General features: G+C 38.5%; 1 protein-coding gene across 5 annotated transcripts in view; it reads right to left on the minus strand.

The window, feature by feature from the left end:
* Window positions 1-1,467: 1,467 nt before the first annotated feature.
* The window catches only part of ATG10 (autophagy related 10), a 314,418-nt gene continuing 290,314 nt past the window's right edge, over window positions 1,468-25,571 (minus strand). For all 5 annotated transcript variants that reach the window (XM_033179234.1, XM_033179230.1, XM_033179231.1 and 2 more), the window contains exons 6-8: window positions 4,238-4,335; window positions 3,456-3,571; window positions 1,468-2,815 (exon numbers count right to left, since the gene is read on the minus strand). In XM_033179234.1, the coding sequence (XP_033035125.1) occupies window positions 3,460-3,571; window positions 4,238-4,335 (210 nt within the window). In that variant the 3' untranslated portion in view covers window positions 1,468-2,815; window positions 3,456-3,459. The remainder of the gene's footprint in view (window positions 2,816-3,455; window positions 3,572-4,237; window positions 4,336-25,571) is intronic.

Below are 25,571 nucleotides of genomic sequence, written 5' to 3' on the forward strand. Positions count from 1 at the left end.
TACGTTATATGAGGAAGCAGGGAGAAAAATTCTTCATATTGCCAAGAAAGGACAGTTACTTCAACAAAACCAAATATCTTCTAATGTTTAATAACTGTCAGGATAACATTCTGTTAGCATAACTGCATTTATAAAAATGGAAATTGTTATCAACCAAAAATTAGAAGTTTTTTAAGTGAAAAAAATTCTAGAAAGAAATCAAGCCGCTCGAGGAGAGGGATCTATCTGGGGAGAAAGGCCTCCCCAATCTACAGGAGCTCCTCAGAACTTTTTTCTGCCACGGATGAATTTTTAGGTCCTTGTTGATCAGAGAAAGTTTTATTTTTAACTTTTTAAAAAAAACTAAACGTTGGCTCCAAACTGATAGACTCTCATCTCAGAATCTGTTAGCAAAGGATAACTAATATTTGCAGACAAGAACACCATTCAGATGACACATTATTATAATTTATTTTACACTAGAAATGACATGGCTTGAGAAACGACTTGCCGAGAAATCTGTGTTTACATTAGGGAGAGTGGGGGGAAAATCCCTCACACAAGTTGAAAACATGTTAAGCGGTAAATACCAAAATGCCCACCAAGCATTTAAGCTGGCTCTCATCCTAGCATGAATATGTGCAGCTCAGCATTTTAAAATTTACTTTTAGCTTTTCTAGCAGTTTGAATTAACCCTTTCTCTACTTCCACTTTCTCTGTGAGGGTTCAGCTCTTCATCTGCAGATGTGGACTGAGGGTGCTGTCAATGGTGCTCAGTGATCCACTGGTGAATGATGTCCTCACCTGGACTGGTTTCCTACAAGCCAGCTGCCTTGTGAACATGTCTCCTAAGCTTCCTTCCTATCCAGGTAAGGCCTAGACAAACATTAGGAAGCAAGTTCAGGCCGGGCGCGATGGCTCAAGCCTGTAATCCCAGCAATTTGGGAGGCCGAGGCGGGCAGATCACAAGGTCAGGAGATCGAGACCATGGTGAAACCCTGTCTCTACTAAAAATACAAAAAATTAGCCGGGCGAGGTGGCGGGCGCCTGTAGTCCCAGCTACTCGGGAGGCTGAGGCAGGAGAATGGCGGGAACCCGGGAGGCGGAGCTTGCAGTGAGCCGGGATCGCGCCATTGCACTCCAGCCTGGGGGACAGAGCGAGACTCGTCTCAAAAAAAAAAAAAAAGGAAGCAAGTTCAGCTTGTATGGATTGGAAAAGGCCTGTCAGTAGAGCAAAACAATACAAATCAATGTCACAATAAAGGTATATCCAGACCAGAGGTTCTCCAGAGCAGAATCACCCCCAGAGAGACTGTGTCAGGTGGCCCCAGCATCTGTGGTTGTAAACGATCCTCAGGTGATTTTAAGCATATCCTTCATTCAAAGACACTAATCTAGACTCTCTAAAAACCCAACGACATTTTAATCTTAGTTTCAGCTCCTAGCAAATGAAAACAAAAAACAAAACAAGCAACCAAAAAAAAAATGGTTCCAGGTTAGGTTTATCTTAATACTTAACTGGCTATGAAACTTATTTACAGCCTGAGTGAATACCAATTATATACAAGAAAGGTGAGCATTTAATGAATATTTGTATAATACTTTACAATATCTTATCATGCATTAATGATCTCATATGGTTCTCACAGCAACCCTATGAGGTAGCTTCTTATTTTCAAATTAAAGATGAGGAAAATAAGTCTCAGGGACACGAAGACTCGCTTAAGAGCCCTCAAAGAGTACAGCAGAGCAGCTGTGGGGTTGAGAAGTAGAGGGGTAAAATGACCATTGTTTTATTACTGTAGGTCAAAAAGAAATTTTAATGTTTAAATATTTCCTATAGCTTTTTAGAAAACTTCTAATTACTATGCCACACTTTGCTGGTAAAACATATTGTCTCACAGTAAAATATTGTGTTTTTTTCTTTATTTTACATCTATCTGTCTACACAAACACCCACACATACATAAATACACACACACACTCTCTCTCTCTCTCTCTCCCCCATCTTTGGAGTAAAACAGAAATAATCTATTGTTCCTGAGTTTGATTCTGGGAGAATCACTTAGGATAGGTCATGTTTATAACACCAGTTTCAGGGACAGGTAAATCCAGTAATTTAATTTTTGTGTATCTTACATTAAAATGAATACACAAATACACTTCTCCCTCAATCTCCATATCAGACAAATGGAAGTGAAGTACTTGGCCTAGAAAAGAATAACCTGCAAGTGCCCTAATAATGTTGGTATTCCTAGTATTAGTAAGTTAAGATTCATTTTTTGCTATTTATAGTGATGTGTCTTTTTTTTTTTTTTTTTTTTTTTTTTTTTTTTTTTTTTTCTGAGATAGTGTCTGGCTCTGTCACCCAGGCTGGAGTGCAGTGGCACAATCTCAGCTCACTGCAACCTCTGCCTCCTGGGCTTAAGCCAACCTCCCACCTCAGCCTCCTGAGTAGCTGGGACTACAGGCACACACCACCACAAACAGGCAAATTTTTGTATTTTTTTGTACAGACATGGTTTCACCACGTTGCCCAGGCTGGTCTCGTACTCCCAGGCTCAAGTGATGCTCCCACCTTGGTCTCCCAAAATGCTTGGATTGCAGGTGTGAGCCACCATGCCTGGCCATGATGTACGCCTTTGAAATGTTTCTTCTAAACACTCAGTCTATCAAATATCAGTTGCTGTAGACATTTGTGTCCAAGGGAAAAATAATCCATGTCAAATCTTGGTGAGATGAAATATTCCATGGTATTGGTCCTATTAAAGCCAGGGCTGGTCAGGTAAACTCTTGACATTCTTCGTACCACAATTTCTAAGCGCGATAGAAGAATCTGAAGAACACAAAACAAAAGCCAAGAGAACAAAAGAAGATTAACTGAGCAGTAAAGACTTATTTAAGACTATCAGTACTAAAATAAAACTATCCATTCCTGTCATTGAGTGCATGCTACTTATAGCAAAGTAAAATATTTCCTGAATTGGTGGCCCCCAACCTTTTTGGCACCAGGGACCAGTTTCAGGGAAAACCATTTTCCTACAGACCAAATGGGAGATGGTTTCAGGATGAAACTGTTTCACTTCAGATCATCAGGCATTGGTTAGACTCTCATAAGGAGTGCGCAACCTAGATCCCTTGAATGCGCAGTTCACAATAGGGTTCACATTCCTATGAGGATCCAGTGCTGCAGCTGATCTGATAGGAGGCAGAGCTCAGGTGGTAATGCTCGCTTCCTCGCCCGCTCAGCTGCCTCTCACCTCCTGCTGTGAGGCCTGGTTCTGGTTCGTGGCCCAGGATTTGGGGATCCCTGTCCTAAATAACTTGGTAGGGGACTGATTGGAAAAATAAAAATTAAGTCGGGGCTTGCCCACTAAAGATGAAAGCAAATTTTACATTTGGTGGGATGAGTCTAAATGCAGTGGAGACACTGATCTTTGTAACAGCAAAACATTAAATCCAGGCTTTTCTTTTACCTTGTTAATCGATATTTCGTTCAGCCTGAGAGGTTGCTTTGGCATAACTCAGAGGTAGATTCAACCCAACAACTGGTCCTACAATGCTCAGCCATGATGTGATGTAGTTGACATTCCTAGGAAACAAGTGAAAAACAGGCCATGCTAACGTTTCCATTGTAGTTTTTGGATGAATGGTAGTATATCAGTTGGTCACCAACAATAACAGAAATGAGGTTTTCTTCAAAGATTTGTATCTACCACCTGGAATCTCAGCATTTCTGAATGCCAGCCCCATTGCTTGACAAGAATTTAAGGTCCAGAGAGCCTGTGAGGATCCCTTATTAGGGTAGTTGAAGAATGAGGTTAAGGTACTGGGGTTCCTGACTCCCCTTGATGATTCAAATTTTACCCTTGCGGTTTACAGCACTTACTAAGGTAGCAGAGTGCAGTGATTAAGAGCATGGTTCTGAGGCCAAAATGCTTAGATTCAAATCCTACCACGTAACTAGCTGTGTGACCTTGTTTGAGTGGCTTAATTCCTCTGTTCTTTAGCTTCCTCCTCTGTAAATTGGGTAAAATAATGGTACTTAGCACATAGGAATGTTGCAAAAATCCAATGTCTTATTGTATCTAAAACTCTTAGAACAGCATCTAGCATATAGTAAAAATCAATGTCTTAGCCATTATTATTATTATTATAAATAATATTTCTTTTTTAGCCTAGCTTTTAGACTCACATAGAAAGATTTACACTTTTAAAATCAGAGTAGAAGCCAATGTATCTTGATGATATTTCTTACTGATTGATTTTCCGAGAATTCTTTAATACTGGAGCCATGAATTCATTCGTTTTGCAGGGATGAAGTACAAAAAAGGGTTGTCCAAGTATTGGATGTTCCTGTAAGAATCAGAATTGGTCCAGGATCAGTGTGTGTTACTTTGAAAAGGCTAAAATAATTTATCTGGTTTACTCCTTTAAAATAAAAGATTTGTCTCAAATTCCAAGTTACTGAATTAATATACAGGTTTATTTTCTATTTTCAAATATAATTTATAATCCAAACATCAGAAAAAGTTGATGAGAAAGGGCTATTCATTGATAAAGCAGTATGGTCGAGTATAGCAGGGCGCCCATTTTTGTTTACACAGTATAAACTGTAGTTGCATTTTATCAGTTCCCTCTCTGTTGGCCAGTGTTTCTCTTTGGCCTATCATTATTCTTCAGTTTTTCTTCAAGGATGTTCACAAAGCTCAGTAGTTTGACAACCTAAACAATTCATTTTATTCACCTCTCTGTCAATGGTAAGATAATCAAAATCATTTGCATATTTCTTTACACAAATTTTGTCAACATGTTGTTTCAAGCCTATATGTATCCAGTGCCAGTGGGCACATGTTCCATGAGTAGAACCAGGGATGGGAGGAGATGGCCTGCACTATTTAAATTGTTCTACTTCTGTCTGTCTGTCTCTCTCTCTCTCTTTCTGTCTCTGAGTTTTTGTTTTTCTTTTTCCTCATTTCTCTCCTTCTGTCTCTCGCAAGCCTACAGGGCTGTTTTTATAAGTTAAAAGCCTAAAATGTAACTCTCTTCCTTTTATAAGGTAGTCACTGGATATAAGATAAAGGTCAGACTGCACCCAAGTTAGGCACGTGGACATCATTTGGCAAGCAATGGGGAGCCCTAGGAGGTTTCTATGTAGTGCACAAGTTCTACCAACACAAACACTATTATTGATGATACATTTATTGATTATTTATATTGTGGATTAACCATTATACCAATACTGCAAACTCAAATACTTATGAAGACAAAGCAGGTGACCTAAGGGGATAACACCAACTAAAAACACCAGCAGATGACGGGGCTCAGGAGGAACTGCAGAGTGCACCCATCCAAGGCCATGCTGGCTACTCTGCTCCGGCCAACTGTCCCATGTGGGAATGCAGGTTCAGCATGCCAGACCTTCCTATTTGTGAAACGAACCTAGAAAACCTGAAGTTTATGTTAAACCTCCTACATTAAAGTGTTGGCACAATATATTTTTAAACATGAGTGGGACCAGTAAAACCGGCTTGTAGGCTGGATTTAGACTAGGGGATGCCTAGCTTCTTCTCTTGGCTTCTTCTCTTAGCCAACCCAAGGGCAAGCCGAACTCAGACCTGTTGATGGGATGAATTATGTGGCTGTCCCTGCTGCCTCTACCCCTCAGCTCCAAACATTCATGTCTGCATGCTTATGCACACATCCACTCACAAGAACTGGGAGGGACAATTCCACTTGTATTGGTGACACTGGGTATGGAGATGTGGGGTGGCAGTGGTGAGGGATGAGTTATCCACTAGTTGTAGGTTATTGCATGTATCTCGCATTTTTAGCATCTCCTGGCATTTTTTTCTCCCTGAGTGCCACCTCCAGGTGACTCTGACCAGTAGCCTGATTCTTCCAGCAAAGCATCAGCTTCCTCTCTACAGCTCTCTTCCCAACCTTCATTCCCATCCCTAACTGGGCCCTGTGCTCAAAGCCCTGATGGGTTGTGCCTATACCAAGTCCTCCTGTCCAACTTGAGCCTGGTTTCCCTTACCTGCCTTAAACTAATATTTAGTAATTCAACATACATTAATCAATCATCTTTTTTATGTGTCTGCCAGAATACTTCTAGGTATAGTTATAGAGACCACTGTATCTCTTAGATAAACAATGTTCCTGATTCCATGGAACTTAGATTCCAGTGCAGAAGACAGCCAGTAAACATGCAGAATGAATAAGTAAGATAATCCAGATAATTATAAGCCCTACAAAGGAAACACAACAGGGTAACATGATCCTGGAGGGATTGTGGTGACATTAGACTTGGAAAGGGAAGGCCTCATGGAAGAGGTAATACAATGGACTGAATGTGTGTGTCCCTCTAAAATTCATATGTTGAAATCCTAACCACCAAGGTGATGGTATTAGGAGGTGGAGCCCTTTGCAGGTGATTAGGTCATGAGGGTGAACCCCTCATGAATGGGATTAGTGCCCTTATAAAAATGACCCAGAGAGCTCTCTCACTCTTTTCCTATCATGTGGGGATACAGTGAGAAAACGGCATCTATGAAATAGGAAACGGGTCCTCACCAGACACTGGATCTTCCAGTGCCCTCATCCTGGATCTTGTAGCCTTCAGAACTGGGAGAAATAAGCGTTGGTTGTTGAGTCACCCAGTCTATGGTATTTTTGTTATGACAGCCTAAATGGACTAAAACAAGGTGATACTTAATCAGAGATCAGAATGACAAGGAAAAAACAACCACACAGAGATTTAGGAACAGAATGTGGGGGCAGATGACCCTATGGGGAAATGAGCATAGGAAATATGCAGGAAAAATGCAAAAAAATTTAAAATTATCCTGGACTAAAATAATGACTGTTTAGAAAGCTGGAATTTAAAAAGATAAATGTAATCTAAATTCTTTGGGGATGACTTACACAGTTGCCAATGGAAGGAATAAAGAGGTATAATCCAATCTTATTGATAAAGACATGTTAACTTTAATGAAATGAAACCTAGGCTTCCAAATTTCCACTGGACAGAAACACTCATAATAGGGAGAATCAGTTCAATCATGCAGCCTCCACTCTCTCCAAAACTCACTCTCCCTTTGGCATCTCTTATCTAAGAGGTGGATAGGCACTTACAGTTCAGGGGACCATTTTCTTAGAGGAGTCTTAGGACCATGGCACACTGCAGCTCTGCTCATTTGATGCTTCTTTGTAAAGACTTGGACTTTACTTCTATAAGTCATCTTTTTCTCATTCCACATAGCAAGTGGGTAAGCACATGCATGAGCTCTGTGGTTACAACTGTTTGAGGTCAAGTCCTGCTCTACCACTTGGTAGCTGTGAGCTATTGGGAAAGTCACTTAACCATTTTATGTCTCTGTTTCTTCATCTGGTAACTGGCTAATGATAGTATCTGTCTCAGAGATTGACTGTGACCCTTCAATGAGATAATACCACAGAAGTACATAGAACAGTACCTGACACATAGCAGACACTTGGTTGGCTATTAGTATTTACCCCATTAATATCTAAACAGAAAAGGATAACAGCCAGACATTCAGAAAGTAGTCTTAGGGTACCCTATAATAAAGCCCAATTTCAATCTAAAAATAGGATATTCCTGTAAATTAAGTAGCATATTAAAAGCATCACTGACCAGTATCTAAGTGTTTAGGAATATTTAACAACTGTTTATAAGTGAAAGGAAGAAAGGTCTGAATTAGTGAAAGGTCTAGGTCTATATGGAACTAGAACTATCACTATATTTGTATTCAGGTTTAAAACCAAATTAATGAAAAATAATTTAAATGAATTTAAATTAAAATAAAAAGCTTAGGTACTTCAAAAACACTTCAGTAATCTACAGCATTTTTTTTTTTTTTTTTTTTTGAGACGGAGTCTCGCTGTCACCCAGGCTGGAGTGCAGTGGCCGGATCTCAGCTCACTGCAAGCTCTGCCTCCCGGGTTTACACCATTCTCCTGCCTCAGCCTCCCGAGTAGCTGGGACTACAGGCGCCAGCCACCACGCCTGGCTAGTTTTTGTATTTTTTAGTAGAGACGGGGTTTCACCGTGTTAGCCAGGATGGTCTCGATCTCCTGACCTCGTGATCTGCCCGTCTCGGCCTCCCAAGTGCTGGGATTACAGGCTTGAGCCACCGCACCCGGCCAATCTACAGCATTTTAATATTCATTTTTCCTCAAAGAACATAAAACAGTCATATTACCATTTAAGGTTATGTTCTAATAGAGTAAAATGCATGGCAATGCTCATTTAAAACACTTTTTAAAATAACTGAGACTTTCATGCCTTTGAAGAGCTTTTAGAATAGCTTGAGCATTTCTTTAATGCAGGTTTGGCCATCTTTAAAAAATTCTTTATCCTTTACTATATTGAGACCTTATATTTATATAATTAAATAGAATATATTAAAATGAATGATGGTCTTTAAAAATCACAAGTTTAAATTTATTAATAAATTGGATTTTAAAATAAAAATTATACTGTTTTGGCAAAATGCTTTTGGTTTAAAGGAATCAAGCCTATACTATGCTGATCACCTTAATATAGGAGTTATGAGATATATTTATGTAATCTTTTAGAATAATTTTATAAATTAATAACAATAGAAGTGGACTTCCAGCTGTGATAGAATAAAGAGGTCAGCAAATACTCTTCCCAGAAAATAAGTAAAAAAATGAACAAAATTGTCAAAAACAAACCATTTTTGGGTCCTAGAAATCAACCAAGGGCAAATATAAAATCTGATAAGTGTTTAGTTCATGACAATCTGCTAAACTTCAAGTTAGAAACAGAGGGAATCTGAAGCGTTCTTGCCTGGAAGTACTTCCATATCCCCTCCTCCTCTTCCCCAATGTCCCCAGCCACTCCATCAACAGAAGTTTTACCAGAGCAGTCTGGCCATAAGAGCCAATAATTGTGTAGCCAGAGGGGCTGGCCTGATTTCCAAAAGACAGCTAAAACTGTTGCTCAGCGGCACTGACAATAAAAAATAGCAAAATAGGTACTAAATGAAAAGAAAAGGTTGCAGTCCCAGTTGAGGCAAGCAGCAAACTACCAGTATTTTAATGGGGACATTCTGGAAGTCAGACAGCCACGGAAGGGGTAGATAAATTCTCCAGGCATCACTGGCTGATGGGAAGGGGATGTTCAGTGGAGACACGAGAAGGCCTGATGGGATGTAAGAGCTAAGGCCAACATGAATACTACTTGAATTTTCAGTGTGTTCCCAATCCATGTACACATTCATTGGCAAAATAAAAAGGCATTATAGGCTTGAGGTATTTGAGCACAATTTCTGTCCAATCATTGGCCAACCTGCAAGCTTTACAGACATAGCTGGATAACCCTGAGGAAGGCAGTCTAAAAAATAAAAATAAGAATTAAAAAACCAATAGCAAAGACATCAATGGCCACACTTACAGAGGAAAAGAAAAATCTGCAGATAAAGCCTAGGAAAGTTATTAACCAAACAAAAACAACAGCAACAACAAGAAAAAGACAACCCTAAGGAAAAAATATTGGAATCCAGAATTGCTGCAATATATTATCTAAAATGTCTAGTTTTCAAAGGAATTTATGTGACATGCAAAGAAACCAAAAAGTGTGGTTCATACCAGGGGGAAAAATCATTATTAAAAACCGACACTGAGTAGACTCAGATGTTCGATTTACAAATAATTCAAAGCAGGTATTATAAATATGTTCAGTGAATTAAAGAAAACTAGAATTAAAACAGAAAAAGTATGACAATGGCTCTGCAAATAGCTAATCTCCATAGAGGAATACAAACTATAAAAAGAACTAAATAGAAATTCTAGAGTTGAAAAGTACAATACCAGAAACAAAAAATTCACTAGATGGACTCAATAGTAAATATGAGACAGCAGTAGAAAGAATTAGTGGATTTGAAAGTATATTAACAGAAAGCATTCAATGTGAAGAAAAGAGAAGAAAAAATTGAAGAAAAATGAGCCTTAGACATCTGTGTTATTATAACATCAATTGTACCAGAATACATATAATAGTAATCTGAAAAAGAGAAGGAGAGAAAAGGGCAGGCAAAATAGCTGAAGAAATACTGGCTAAAATTTTCTATACTTTGATGAAATACATTAATCTACAGATCCAAGAAGCTCAACAAATTCTAAGTAGAAATATAAAAAGACCCACACTAGACACATCATAGTCCAACAGCTGACAGCCAAGCACGAGGAGAAAATCTTAAAAATAGCAAGTGAGTCCTTTAGGACTCATCACATAAAGAGGAATAACAATTCAAAAACAGGTGACTTCTTATCGGTCCGGACAGGAGCAGAATGACATATTCAGAGTAATGAGGGAAAAAACCTGAACTGTCAACCAAGAATTCGACATTCTTCAGAAATGAAAGTAATATAAATATATTCCCAGGGAAACAGACTGAGAGAATTCCTTGCTAGTAGATTTGCCTTATAAGATATACTAAAGAAAGTCCTTCTGGAAATAACACCAGAGTGTAACTCAAATCTACAGGGAAAAATGAAAAGTGTCATAAATGGTGAATATAAAAGACTAAGTACTTTCTCTTTTCTTAATTTTTTTTAAAGAGACATAAGATTACATAAGCAAAAATCGTAACACTGTAGTGTTGAGTTTATAACATAAATGTAATATACATGACAATAATGGTACAAAGGAAGGGGAAAGAAATGAAAGCATATTGAACAAAGTTGCCATATTTTATTTTTTCAATAATTTTTTTAAGTTTTTTTTTTTTGAGATAAAGTCTCACTATGTTGCCAGGCCAGTCTTGAACTCTGAACTCATCAATCCTTCCATCTCCCAAAGTGCTGGGATTATAGGTATGAGCCCCCATACCTGGCCCAAAGTTGCTATCGTTTAGCAGAATTAAGTCAGTATTGACTGAGCATGGTGGTTCACGCCTGTAATCCCAGTACTTTGGGAGGCTGAGGCGGGGAGATCACTTGAGGCCAGGAGTTCAAGACCAGCCTGGCCAACATGGCAAAAACCTGTCTCTACTAAAAATACAAAAATTAGCTGGACGTGCTGGCAGGCGCCTGTAGTCCCAGATACTTGGGAGGCTGAGGCAGAAGAATCGTTTAAACCCAGAAGGCAGATGTTGCAGTGAGCGGAGATTGTGCCACTGCACTCAGCCTGGGCAACAGAGTAAGACTATCTAAAAAAAAAGTCAGTATTAAGTTGTGCCTGTGTTGTTAGAATATTAGTAAGCATGTTTTTGAGAGCATATGGAATCCAAAAGCTTTTTCTTGTTGTGAAGCAAATCCTTTAAGTACGTTGTTAATCAGGAGCACTCTTCTAGCAATGTGTCAAAAGCATCCATAATTAATTTACATGGTTAAATTGTACTTGCTTCAATACTCCATGCTTTCTAAAATGTATCAGTTTCTTTTAGTTGTGGAGAATTACCCAAATCATTAATTACTTTTCACACACAAATTGAAAATTAATTTTTAGAATATTCCAAATAAATCCTTGTTTCTAAATATATAGGACTACTGAATATAAACCCTTGAGTTATGAAGAATGCAATAATGATCATATGATATAGAAAAATAACAAGTTTCCTTTATGTGACTAGAATTCATATATTATATCATTCACTCATTTATCAAACATTAAATCTTGTCTGATAATTTTAAATTGATTTAAGCCTAAATCAAGTCAATGGGTCTGTAAGTGAAAAATGTGGTTAATCCTGTGGAGATCTTAATGCTGCAGAAATCACAGAATTCAAAAGTTAGCATAGTGACCTGAGCCGATACTATTTTTTCAGTCACATTCAATCAGGTGATTCTGCAAGCCCAGCAATTTGTATTCAGAGAAAGTAGAGTAGAGAATTTACAAGTAATTTGAGGCATGTTATCAGTGCAGACAATCAATGTAGATAACATTCTCCAAAAGCCATTATTTTCCAATGGAGATTCTGTAAGGTTTATGCTATCAAGAAAGATTAACTGTATTTTCTACTATTTTCCTTCAAACAGCAGGAATCAAAGATGAAAGCAGTCATTAGTTGGTTTAGGAATTATGTGTTAGAGTTTTTTAAAAAAAATCTAAACTCTACTCCTTATTTGTTTAACAGACCCTTTTCAGAGATGAAAGAACATCAAAACCATTGGGATCCTTTTAGTGACATTTCTTAGATCGATTCAGGAGGTAAATTCATGTGGAAGTGCTACCATCTGCTGTCAGTAATAATGAACTGAGCAAATCTGCACTGAGAAAAATGTCCGTGTGGAAATACACACTGCCAATGAACTGTGTTAGGCTTACAACTTAATAAACACTTCTACTGGAACCAAGTTCTGCTAAATGGTTTTCCATGAAAATAGAAATGATGGGTCAGATTTCTATCTCTGTAACTCCAGAGAAGTTATATAGGCATATTTCCTCATGAAATTTAATTTAGCAATGGTTAAATGTCTCATAAAATAAGTCTGACAAGAATACTGTGAATTGGTTTTAGAACTATTAGATGTGACTATCACAAGGAAATTATAATACTGCACCTTCATTCTTACACGTAATAAATATGCTGAGTTACTTGGTTCATTTCTTAATTTTCCTAGCTCTTTGGGAGGGCACAAATATAATTTCACATATTAAGCTTTCATCCAGTTTCACATTTAGACTGATCAAATTTGCCTTCCACGCTGGGCATATTCCTTAGAAATGAAGACAGGTAACTCCCTCATGCTAACCCCTCAAGCAGGGGAAGGCAAATGACTACCCAGCATCTGCAGTATCAGGCACTGGATTAACTGCTTTACATGGCCACCTACCACAATAACTCTTTGAAGGAGGCTTTATTATTGCCACTTGAGAGAACAGGTTTAGAGAGATTACGCGTAAGGTCATCCATGTACTGAGGGGCAGAGCACCTACATACCTCCTAAGAGCACACACTTACACTGCACCTCCTCGTGCCCTCCGACCAGAATTGGTGTCTAGGATAGTTCCTGACTTCCAACCTCTAGTCTACTCTTCAAAAATCTATGTATTGATTTTAAAATCACGTGTTTTCATAAAATTATAAGAGCAATACACACAGGGAGTTCAGAAAATACCAAGAATAAAGAATAAAAGCAAGCTAATCTCAAACAGCCCAACTCAGGTTTAATCACTGGTGAATTTCCTTTCAGACCTTTTTATACACACATTTATACTTTCAGTTGCTTGTTATTCACTGAACAGATATTGAATTGTTGGCCCTACCATGTGCCAGTCCCTACCATATGTGTCTTTTGTTGATCCTCTTTAGGTATCTTTGTCCTCTGTTTTACTAATTTCTGCATTTACCTTTATTATTTGCCTCCATATGTTTTTGTTTGGGTTTATTTTGTTTTTCTTAATTTTTTGTATTTCCATAGGTACTTAAAAGGTTATACATAAAGAATATGTAATCGTCAGTGTTGGCTACACTGTTCTACACGTTTCATTAGATTAAGCTAGTTATTTGTGTTGTCCATATGTATATCCTTGTTTGCTTGATTTATTAATTTCTAAGAGAAATTTAAATCTCCCCTATAACAGTTGATTTGCCCATTATTGTTTGTCAATTGCAGTTGGTCAATTTTTGCTTTATATATCTGGAAGCTGTGATATTTAAATGTATAGACATATATCTTCTTAGAGAACTGAAACTTTAATATGAAGTGGTATTTATCTCTAATATGCTTTCTGCCAAAAAAGGATTCTTACGTGATATTAATATAGCCACATTCGCTTTCTATTTATATTATTCATTTAAAAAATCATTCGGCTTCTTGTCTTTCTGCATCCTTATGTTTAAGATTTTTCTACAAAAGAACATAGATGGATTTTTAAACATCCACCTTTACAATCTGTCTCATAAGTGGGGTATTTAGTTCACTTACAGGCTTTGTGATTACTGATACAATTTGATTTCACTTTTTTTCCATCTTATTGTAGACTTTTTACTCATTCTATTTTTAATGTTTCCTCCTTTCCTTTTCTTTTTTTCCTCTTCTATTTCCTTCTTTTGGGTGGACTAAGTGTAGGATTACAAATTTGTTCTCATTGCTTTTTCCCTTTTTATTAGCTTGAAAAATTACATACTATTAATACATTCCTAAACATTTAGTGGTTATCCTTAAATTTTAAAATAGCTATTTCACTTAATAAAATCTACAATTATTCTGTATCTTTATCTTCTTCCCAAACAATTCAAGTACCTTAATACTCTGATCACCCCTTACTGATTTATGTACTACTGTTGTCTAGTATTTCTGCTGTATCTACTTTTTGTTAATTTAACCCCAGAAAGTAGATATTATTAGTACTTTATAGTTCAATGTTTGTTAAAATTAACCCACATTTTACTATTCCTTTGCTTACCATTTTCCCCTATATCTCAGCGTCCATTCTGGCATAATATTCTTTGTCATTGAAATATGTCCTTCAGAACACCCCTTGGTGAAGATCTGTAGGTAGTAAATTGTCTAATCCTGTGAATGCTTTATGTTGCCCTCATTTTTGAAAAACAGGTTTTCGTAGGTATAAAATTCTAGTTACAATGATTTTTTTTTAGCACTTGGATTATATTATCCCATTTTCTTCTGGCTTCCATTTATTCTGGGTAGAAGTCGACTATCAGTCTAATTGTCATTTTCTTTAAGATCTTCTCTTTCCCTCTACTATTTCACTGTTACGTGCATAGGTGTGGATTTCTTTCTTTCTTTTTTTTTTTTTTGAGACGGAGTCTCGCTCTGTCGCCCAGGCTGGAGTGCAGTGGCCGGATCTCAGCTCACTGCAAGCTCCGCCTCCCGGGTTTATGCCATTCTCCTGCCTCAGCCTCCCGAGTAGCTGGGACTACAGGCACCGCCACCTCGCCCGGTTAGTTTTTGTATTTTTTTAGTAGAGACGGGGTTTCACCATGTTAGCCAGGATGGTCTCGATCTCCTGACCTCGTGATCCGCCCGTCTCGGCCTCCCAAGTGCTGGGATTACAGGCTTGAGCCACCGCGCCCGGCCTATGGATTTCTTTTCATTTTTCATTGTGGGGATTCACTGAGCTTCCTGAACCTAAATATCAGTGCCTTTTCAACAATTCTGGAAAATTCTCAGCATCAGCTCTTTGAATATTGCCTCTCCTTCATTCTCTCTAGCCTCTGCTCCTAAAACTCTTATTAGACGTGTTCGTCCTCCTCTATCCTTTGTCTTTCTTAACCTGTAATCATATTTACTATTTCTTTCTCATTTTTTGCTGCAATGTATACAATTCTTCAGATTCTTCTCATACATTAATGCTCTCTTTAACTGTACTTATGTGCTTCTTAGAATAGACATTACGTACTTTTCTTTATAAAAGTTCTGATTAATTCTTAAATTTGCTGATCATTTTCCATAGTCATCTTCCTATGTCCTATTTTCAATATTTTTATCCATTTAAAAAAATATGTTCAATATATGTATATCTTTGCACTGAATAATTTCAGTATCTGGATTTGTGGGTCTGCTAGTAGTTTGTTGTCTGCTGGCCCTCATTCATAATGGTCCCTTATGAATTCTGTATTTTTTTTACTGTGACCTTATAGTACGACTACAAATATGGTAATTCTTTGAGGCCTAACATTAAAAGTGCATCCAACCAAAGTTTATATATGCTTCTGCCTGGTACCCAGGAGGAATTCCAGTTCCATGACTTGAGGGTAAGCCTGTGTTTAGAAATTTTCTGGGGAGATATTTTTTCTCCTTTTATCTGTTTTGTACATAGCAAGGTAGAGAGAGTCAAATGGAGGGGAGAGAAAAACATTTTTAGTATATAAAGAATGATGGAGAAGAGGCTATTTTAGGTAAATTGGTAAGGGAAGGTCTAATTGCAGAGGTAACAGTTGAGCAGACCCCTGACCAAGAGAGGAGCAAGCCATGCACTTCTTTGGGAAAAGAGTATATCCAGCTTGAGAACACCAACTGCAAAGACCCTAAAACCCTAGGGCAGAAGGGGGCTTGGAATGTTCAAAGAATGACAAGAGCAGCCTGGCTGGTCGGGTGAAATGAAGAGGAGTGACAGTGGAAGTAAGGCCAGAGAGCGAGCCAAGATGCAGGATCATTCAGTGTCTCATATGCATGGAAAGGACTTGGGGTTTTACTCTGAGTGTGATGGGGAGAGTGTGGAAGATTCTGAACAAAAAAGTGATACATTCTGATTTACATTTTAAAATGTTACCTTGATATTGTAGAAGGGCAAGAGGGAAAGCAGAAAAAGCAGTTAGGAGGTTACTGTAGCAGCTCAGACAAAATATAATGACTTATACAAGGCAACAGTAGTGTGAGGAAGAACAATCAGATTTGGATTTACTTTGAAGGTAGAGCCAACAAGATTTGCTAAAGGATTTGATATGCTGTGTAAGAAAAAGCCAACGATGACACCAAGGTGAAATGCCTTTTCACATTTTCTTGACAATTTGTCTATTCAGGTTTTATGGAGTTTCTTATTAATTTATATTAGCTACTTAACATATTTTGGGATATTGATCTTTTTCATTCATTCAGCCATCACTGCGGGCTATGCACCTGGTTAAATGTTAGTTACAGCACAATGAATAAACAGATAACCTCTGCTGTCATGAAAGTTGCTGAAATACCCCAATTTTTTTTCCTTCCAGATTGTTATTTGTCTTTAAATTTTGTTCATGATGACTTGGCAATGTGGAATGTAATGTTAGATAATTAAATCCATAACTTTTCTCCTTTGTTATTTCTTTTTGTAAAAGTTTTATGGATATATAATAGTTGTACATATTTATGCAGTGCCGAGGATATTTTGATACAAGCATACAATGTGTAATGGTCAGTCTGAGTAACTGGTATAGCCATCAAAACCTTTATCACTTCTTTGTGCTGGGAACATTCCAAATCTACTCTTCCAGTTATTTTGAACTATCCAATAATTATATCTTAAGCCACCCTATTGTGCTAACAAACATGAAATCTTACTCTATCTATTTTTATACCCATTAACCAACCCCTCTTTATCTGCCCTCCTCACTACCCTTCCTAGCCTCTAGTAACCACTACTATATTCACTTCCTCCATCAATCAATTTTTTTTAGCTTCCTCGTATGAGTGAGAACGTGCAACAGTTGTCTTTCTTTGCTTGGCTTACTTCACTTAATATGATGTCCTCCAGTTCCATCCATGTTATTGCAAATGATAGATTTTATTTTTTTAATGGCTGACTAATATTCTATTGTGTACATATACCACATATTCTTTATCCATTCTCTTTATGGATTTCCTATCTTGACTATTGTGAACAGTGCTGCAGTAAACATGGGAGTGCAGATATCTCTTTCACATGCTGATTTCCTTTCTTTTGGATATATACCCAGCAGTAGAATTGCTGGATCATGTGGCATTTCTATTTTTAGTTTTTTTAGGAGCCTCAATACTGTTCTCCATAGTGGCTGTGCTAACTTACCTTCCCACCAACAGTGTATGAGCATTCCCCTTTCTCTACATCCTTGGCAGCATTTGCTATTTTCTGTCTTTTTGATAATAGCCATTTTAACTGGAGTGAGATGATATTTCATTGTGGTTTTGGTTTGTATTTCCTTGATGATTAGTGATGTTGGGCAATTTGTCATATATCTTTTAGCCATTTGTATGTCTTCTTCTTAAAAATGTCTATTCAGATCTTTTACCCATTTTTTAACTTGGATTATTTGGGTTTTTTTTTTTTTTTTATTGGTACTGGCTTGAGTTCCTTATATATTCTGATTATTAATCACTTGTCAATTGAAGAGCTTGCAAATATTTTCTCCCATTCTGTAGGATATCTCTTCACTTTGTTGATTTTTCCTTTGTTGTGCAGAAGCTTTGGGCCCAATATTTATATACAGTTTACCATTAAACTACTTGGTGTTCCCCAAACACACTGCTTCTTCTTACCTACAGGCCTTTGCACATGCTGTTCTCTCTGCCTGGAACCCCCTCTGTCCCTCCTTCACCACTAATCCCTGACCAATCAGGTCCCCTCCATCTGTGTTCCCACTGTATCCCATGCCTAAGTCTACTGCTAATTCCACACTGTTCCGTATAGGCAACTGACCGTTTATAAAAGTCTTCCTCTACTACTCTTTAATTCCTTGAGGGCAGAGGAAGTATTCTGATTACTATTTTCATCTTAGCATCCAGGTTAGTGCCTTTTATCTAGCAGGTACTCAATAAACATTTGTGGAATTTATCACATAGACAAAGACAGCCTATTATGCCAAAGTAAGTTATTATTAGCATATGCTGCCTGCTCCAAAAAGGGAAATATTTGTGTGGAGGGCACCCATAGCCCCTATGTCACTGTATGGACACCATTCTCTCCTCGGCACAAAACTGGAGACAGCACCTACTTTACAGAAGTTCCAAGATAAGACAAAAACTTCAGTACCTGTTTTCTCAAATATTTCTTCCAATGTGTATCTAAGAACAAAGGAGAGGATTTCAGGGCATGGTTAGGGTAACCCTCTACATGTAATTTACTTTAAAAAATTACGTCGATTATGCAATATATTCTAAATTCTATCTATTGGCCTCCACATTAAAAAATAGTATCTTATTTTACCATTGTGGAAAATTGATGCACCAGAATTAAAATTAATGCATATTTTAATTCTGTGAGTTTGCCTACTCCTTGCCACACCACTGCATTCCCCTAAGGTATGTTACCCAGATTAAGAAGCAGCTCAAATACTACCAAAATACATGCCTTCCTACTTTACTCCCACCTTTGTTACTCCATATGTTTTTTACTCATGCATTCCGTAAACATCACTGAATACGTATTATGAGTAAGATTCCATGCTAAACACTCATACATATATCCATCCATCTGCTCATCCATTTATTCAACAAATATTAATGGAGGACATTCTATATGCCAGGCACTTTTCTAGACTCTACAAATATTTGCACACTAAAGACAGAAGCAAAATTTGTTCTCATAGAATTTACATTCTAGTTTTAAGTACTAGAAATACATAAAACAGCAGCTCATTCTCTTAATTCATGGGGTTTACAGTCCAGTTGCACCTGCAATACTACAAGTCTTGAATTGTACCTCTAGAGGAAAGAGTCCTAAAGGTAAAATACTCATGTCCCAGCCCCTGAATGAAAAAGCAGATCCCTAGTGAGAATAGCAGAGATGGCTGATGGCTGGGCAGTTGTTAGGGGTGGGGTGGGGGGTAGGTAATAGGACTGTAACCAGGAAAAGCTGCTAAGAAAGACTCCTTCTGTGGCAGCAACTAATTTCACCATTTGGAGGGAAGGCACGGGGAGTCCTCACGCTTCCAGAGAAGACCATGTAGGGATCACAGTAGCACTAGCAAAAAATAAGACACTCCCTGCTATAAGATAGAGGGTGTTCCAAGGACAATCTGAGGTGTCTGAGGGCCACAGAGGAGCTCACCAGTAAAATAAAGGAAAACTTTGATGCAGAGGTGGCCCAGGCCTGAGGCCCCATGGATGGAAAGACCTTATTCCCTGGGATGATACTCCTGGTAAGATCCTGCTTGCCTGAAACTTAATCACTATTTCCTTAAAGCAGATCTAATGCTTGCTGTATGATTTCAATCGTGTGCTTTCTGTAACACTGTGTTGAGTGGCTACAGTTGGAAACGTCAGTCTGTACAGCAGGATGTATATTTTCATGAGCTATGAGAGATCTTGAGTCAAATGAAATTTGGTATCTCCTCTCTCCTCCCCATACTCTATTAGGGCATCGACCATTCAAGGATGACAGAAATAACTGTTATATATGATAGGTTGGTTGTGATCCTGGCTACTCAAAGGTACAAATCCAGGAAAATATGGGAATTCAAAGAAAGGAGAGGTCACTTCTGATTCAGGGAGAGAGAGTGCAGTGAAAACTTTTTTTTGTTTTTAGAAGGAATCTTGCTCTGTCACCCAGGCTGAAGTGCAATGGCATGATCTCGGCTCACTGCAACCTCTGCCTCCCAGGTTCAAGTGATTCTCATTGCCTCAGCCTCCAGACTAGTTGGGACTACAAGTGCATGCCACCATGCCTGGCTAATTTTTGTATTTTTAGTAGAGACGGGGTTTCATCATGTTGGTCAGGTTGGTCTCAAACTCCTGACCTCAGGTGATCCGCCCGCCTTGGCCTCCCAAAGTGCTGAGATTACAGATGTGACCCACCGCGCCCGGCCAAGACTTCTTAAAGATACAGTATTTAATCTGGCACAGACCTTAAAGGACGGGCAGGACTCAGGGAGGAGAAGAGCAAAGTGTGGCCGTAGAATATAAGCCAGAAATAGCCTACTCCAAGTTTAATGGGAAAGGAGTTAAGAGAGATATACCAACTTCTATCTTTTAGGTAAGACTGAGAAGTTTAGTAAATTTGGAGAAGAAAAATTGCCTATTTTTGTTTGTCTGGCTTTGTTGGTGTTGGTGTTAAATGATTGAGGCAATCCCTTTATGAACCAAGAATTTTCTGAACGTAGTCAAGACAAAGAGGCAAGGTTTGAACAGCAAGCAATCTTACAGTTTTAAAAAAGGAAAAAAAAAGGGGAGGGGGGAGAAGAAATACCAGTTCAGATTTCCATCTCTCATAGGCATATGAGAATATACATAGAAAAAATATGAGAAAATGTTTAAGAAAAAAAATATGTGGGAAAGAAACAAAAGTCTCATCTAAGTACCCAGAAAGATCAGCAAGTTCCTCCTCATTTCTAGGATGAAGAGAGGAAGACAAGTGAGCCACACTTTGCTCCAGCTGCCCCTGTTGACATTTTGTGGCCTATTAATTAGGAAGAAACATCTAATGGTGTTTGGGAAGGTGGTTTAAGCAACAACAACAAACAAAACAAACAAACAAACAAACAACCAGTTCATCAAATTCATATGCTACACAGACACCACCAGGCTTTCTAGAATTTTTATTAAAAATTACAGACATCACAGCAATAATTCTCAGATACCACCTCCTCTACTAACAAAACCTTCTTTCATGGCTCCATAGAGAGCCCAGAAACTAATTCTGCCACCCCTGCATAAATCTACAAAGGGCTCCCTCCCTGGGCTTTTGACAGTCCCAACTCCAACTCCTGGAATAGAGAGCAGAATCTGAATATATTTATAGAGTCTATATGGGTTGTTGCTTTAAGCAAGACTATTAATATGCCAGAACTTCGAGTTCCCAAACTTATTCAGTTATCAATTTGTTGTACATAATTTAATCTCTTTGTATTTTGATATGCAAAATGGAAAATGTACTGCTGATACTTCACAGGGTGAAAAGGAGATAACCACCAAGACCATTATAAAGCTTGCTAGGGGAAAATCAGGAGCTTATGTAAATGTCTATTAATTAAACAGTCACGGCTGCACAACTAGGTCAGGCATGATGATAAGACTGAATAACCCACCCCAGTCACCAGCCTCAAGAAGAAGAAATGAACATTTAGTCCTAATAGCACTTGTTGCAATTTACAAAGAGTCTTAAATTGTAATATTCCGTAACATAACAAGAGTAGCATCTTTCAGACCATCCTCAAATAATTCTATGATAGAACATAAACTTATTAGAGTCAACAACCAAAAACAAAACAAAAAAGCAAGCCAATTACTAATGAAGAACTTGTAAAAAGCTAATCAAAGCTCTCATCCAGAGAAAATGAGAAAATCTGAGGCTTAGAATGATTTTGTATATTGATGAGATTTTATATAGCGTCACAGAAAGAAAAATAAAACAGATTTAAATGAAGACAAAAAGGATTCCAAGTTTCTATTTAAAAGCCTTGTTATGTTCCATATCAATGTTTTCATTAAAATGTTTTGTTCCAGTAAAAACATCCACTTTAAAAAAAATGCCTGACAGGAGGTGCTGTCATTGGAGAATCCTGTCAATTCCTTTGTCTCTCTAGTCAAACCCCTGAGTGTGCAGAGGGGCAGAAAGAACATTTAATCAGCCCTCACCTGAGGGTGACAGTGTGGTGGATAGTGGAGAATAGAGGAGACTACAATTATTTTTCTCCATGTCAATGGAAAAAATAATCATTTTGTTTGTTTGTTTTGAGAATAAAAAACCTAGTCCAAAGATATAGAGAAGAATCCCAAGAAGGATGTCACATTAAAGACAAAGAGACAGAGAAGAAAACAGTGGGAGTAAAGTCTGAGGAGTAGTAAGCAATACAAAAGCAGAGCAGATTTCTCAGAGTGTGATCCCAGGACCATCAGAATCATTTGGGGTTGCCTGTTGACCATGTAGTTTCCTGGGACCCACTCCAAATTTGTGATCAACTCCCAAGGCAATGATCATGTTCACTAAAGATTGAGGGCCACCTGCTTCCCTATGGGAAAAGGCTAGCTTTCTCCAGCATGAATAGAGGAAAGGAAAGAAGAGAGTCATAATGACAGCTGATTCCAGAAGGAAACACAAGGCACATGGTTTCTGACAGCACCTCCCCACTGTGTGCAAAATAGGAGGCACACCCATCCCCTAGGAGTCTGTGCAGATCAGGTAACTCACGTGTGTGATGCATACTCCAGGGGCGTGCCAGGAAAGCAAAGAGAAGAACTGATGGGCATGATTAAAGTGGAAAGCACAAACATACAATGGGCTACAAATTAAATGTTTATAATTAGTTTAAATTATAAATGCTGCATTCTTCTCCAGTAATACTTTGTTGTCAAAAAAGAATGCAGGAAAGAATTAGGCAGCAGAGCACCTAACGTGTGGGTGATAAGCTTACCAGGGAAGGTGAGTTGGAGCTAGACTGTGGGTATTCCCTTGAAAAGGGAATCGTACAAACAAGTGCATGAGCTGAACATTTACTAGGATTCTCCCTAAATTCTAATAATAATACTAAGAGGTTGACATATAATTATTGTAAAGGTAAGGAAACTGGGGTTTAGAGATGTCAATTAACTTGCCCAAGGTCATCTAACTTTGAGGTTTGATTTCAAAGTACCTGATTTACCTTCCAAATCTTCTCAGAGCTAGCTTGACCTTCAAATACACATAGAGGAAATGACACCCAATTTCTAGCATGTCTCTCCACCTGTCCCTTTCCTGAGGTATTCTGGGGTGTGGGATGCACACATGGGCAATGGGGTTCAAGGTATGAATCTAGGGCAGGGTTTTATGGATGAGCCCAACAGTGGCCCTGCACACCAGGTACACTAAGCCCTGCTTCTGCAGAGTGGGCCCTGATACCTGCTCAGTGCTGAGGGCTATAGGAAACAGAGCAGATGAAGGATCTCTCCCCCAGTATGCTACTTTAGTTTAAGGACTATTTGAGCCAAAGGCAATTCAAACGCAGCAAATTCAGAAAGAGCTCTTTGCCCTCCCCCGTCTGCCTAAAAGTATGACATAAACTTCTCTTTGTGAAGGTGTTCCCCTCCCTTCTCCCATACCTGGAGCAGATCACCCATTATCACCGGACACAGAACGCTGGCACTGAGACGGGTCTGCACAAACAAATCTTACTAAAATCACCCTTATCTTCCATTAGTTTCTCCTCATATTTACCTTCTTATAATCTGTGTCCCTGGAAGCTCAAATCCCTTTTGCTTCCTCTTGTGACTTCTCCACAAATTTATCACCCTTTGTTAAAATGGTGTATAAGCTGCAGGGTCTAACTGCTCCTCTGAGTCTCCATGCCTTTTCTGTAAGGGCATGTAAAAACTAAAATGTTATTTTGTATGACTTTTCTCCTGCTATTCTGTTTTTTGTCAATTTAATTTGCAGGCCCTAAGCAGTCAATTAGAGGGTAGACAGAAACGTTTTTTTTCTCTCCCCTATACAGTAAGAAAGTTGGGGACAGAGAGATGACAGGCAAGGAAGCTGAGGGCAGAGGGGCCTGGGCCTTCTCTGGAACTGCTCTATGTTAACTGCAAAACAATGGAGCATCTATACCTGGAATTCAAACATGGCACTGGTTCATTTAACTCAGAAGTTCCATGAGGGATAGTCCCATGGGCTGGGCAATGCCATCATGTGATTATGAGCTCACACTCTCATTCCTTCGTTTAAAACAGTGATGATTAGAATGCTGTAAGAGGGTAAACAAGAACTCAGAGGCACATTTTAAAATTGGAGCCACACAAATATAATATAAACGAAAGAACAATATATCCCAGGGATAATCAGAAGTCAGAAATTTTTATATTTCAGTTCACATTAACAGATAATAGACTGCTTGTGGGTTATTAAAGGAAGAAATGTGTTGAAAGGGCAATTCCTTAGTCATTTTTAGGCTCAGATCAGAACCTTGGTGATGGTGTCAGACAGTAGGGGTACAGGCTCAATCAGGCGTAACATAGGTGTCTAACATGATAGGAAAAATATTATGTAGTTAGATGTTACACAAGTGACTGAAAAACTAGAAAGTGAATGTATAAAATGAAGAAAATATACCTGAAAAATATTACCAAAGCAAGTGATGTATTTCCTAATTAGTCTTATGTAAAGACATCAGCCCTAAATCTTTCTATGTATTTTTAATACTTTCAAAGTCATATTTTAAACCTGGGGAAGAACGTTCCAGGCAGAAAGATGTAAGAGTAAAGACCATTAGAAGGTAGTGAACTAGATGTGTTCAAGAGCAGAAAGGAAGGCCAGGCGCGGTGGCTCAAGCCTGTAATCCCAGCACTTTGGGAGGCCGAGACGGGCGGATCACGAGGTCAGCAGATCGAGACCATTCTGGCTAACACGGTGAAACCCCGTCTCTACTAAAAAATACAAAAAACTAGCCGGGCGAGGTGGTGGGCGCCTATAGTCCCAGCCACTCGGGAGGCTGAGGGAGGAGAATGGCATGAACCCGGGAGGCGGAGCTTGCAGTGAGCTGAGATCCGGCCACTGCACTCCAGCCTGGGCGACAAAGCGAGACTCCGTCTCAAAAAAAAAAAAAAAAAAAAAAAGAAAGGAGGCTATAAGGCTGGAATATTGGGAGAGAGAGAAGACAGCAGAAACCCTGAAGCTGGAAAGGAAGGTAGAGTCCAGTGGCTTGATAGCCCTCGGGAGAGAAGGAGGTGCCCTCCTGCACTTATTTTAAATGCAACAGAAAGTTTTAAGTGGTTTATGACATGATTTGTTATTCACTTAAAAAATATCTTGGCTGCTGGGTGAAGAATGAAGGCAAGAAGAGAAAAGAAAGCAAAAGAGGCAGGAGGGAAACTACCATGAAAGCTACTGTATCAAGAAAGAAGGGGCTTGATTAGGGTGAAGACAGCAAAGATGGAGAAAAATAAATGGATTTGAGATATATTGGTGACTAGTAGAAGTTGCAGGGATTGCTATTAGATTGGCATTAAGAAAAAATCCAAGCTATGCATCAATATATATTACCCAACTAATTTTCACAATTCTATAAAGTAGGTATTCTTCCCATTTTGTAGAAATTTGTTTAGAGGAATGGCTTATCCAAGGTCATGGAATGCATAAATGATTGAGCCAAGACTTATGTCCAGATCTAAGAACAAAATTAAGTTTTTCCAATGCCAAGCCTGCTAAGACTAAATACAGAACTTCTGTATGAAACAACTTTCAGGTGGTACATTTATTCTATTTTTATCTA

This window comes from Trachypithecus francoisi, unplaced genomic scaffold, assembly GCF_009764315.1.
Source record: "Trachypithecus francoisi isolate TF-2019V2 unplaced genomic scaffold, Tfra_2.0 Lachesis_group2, whole genome shotgun sequence".
Classification (NCBI taxonomy): Eukaryota; Metazoa; Chordata; class Mammalia; order Primates; family Cercopithecidae; genus Trachypithecus; species Trachypithecus francoisi.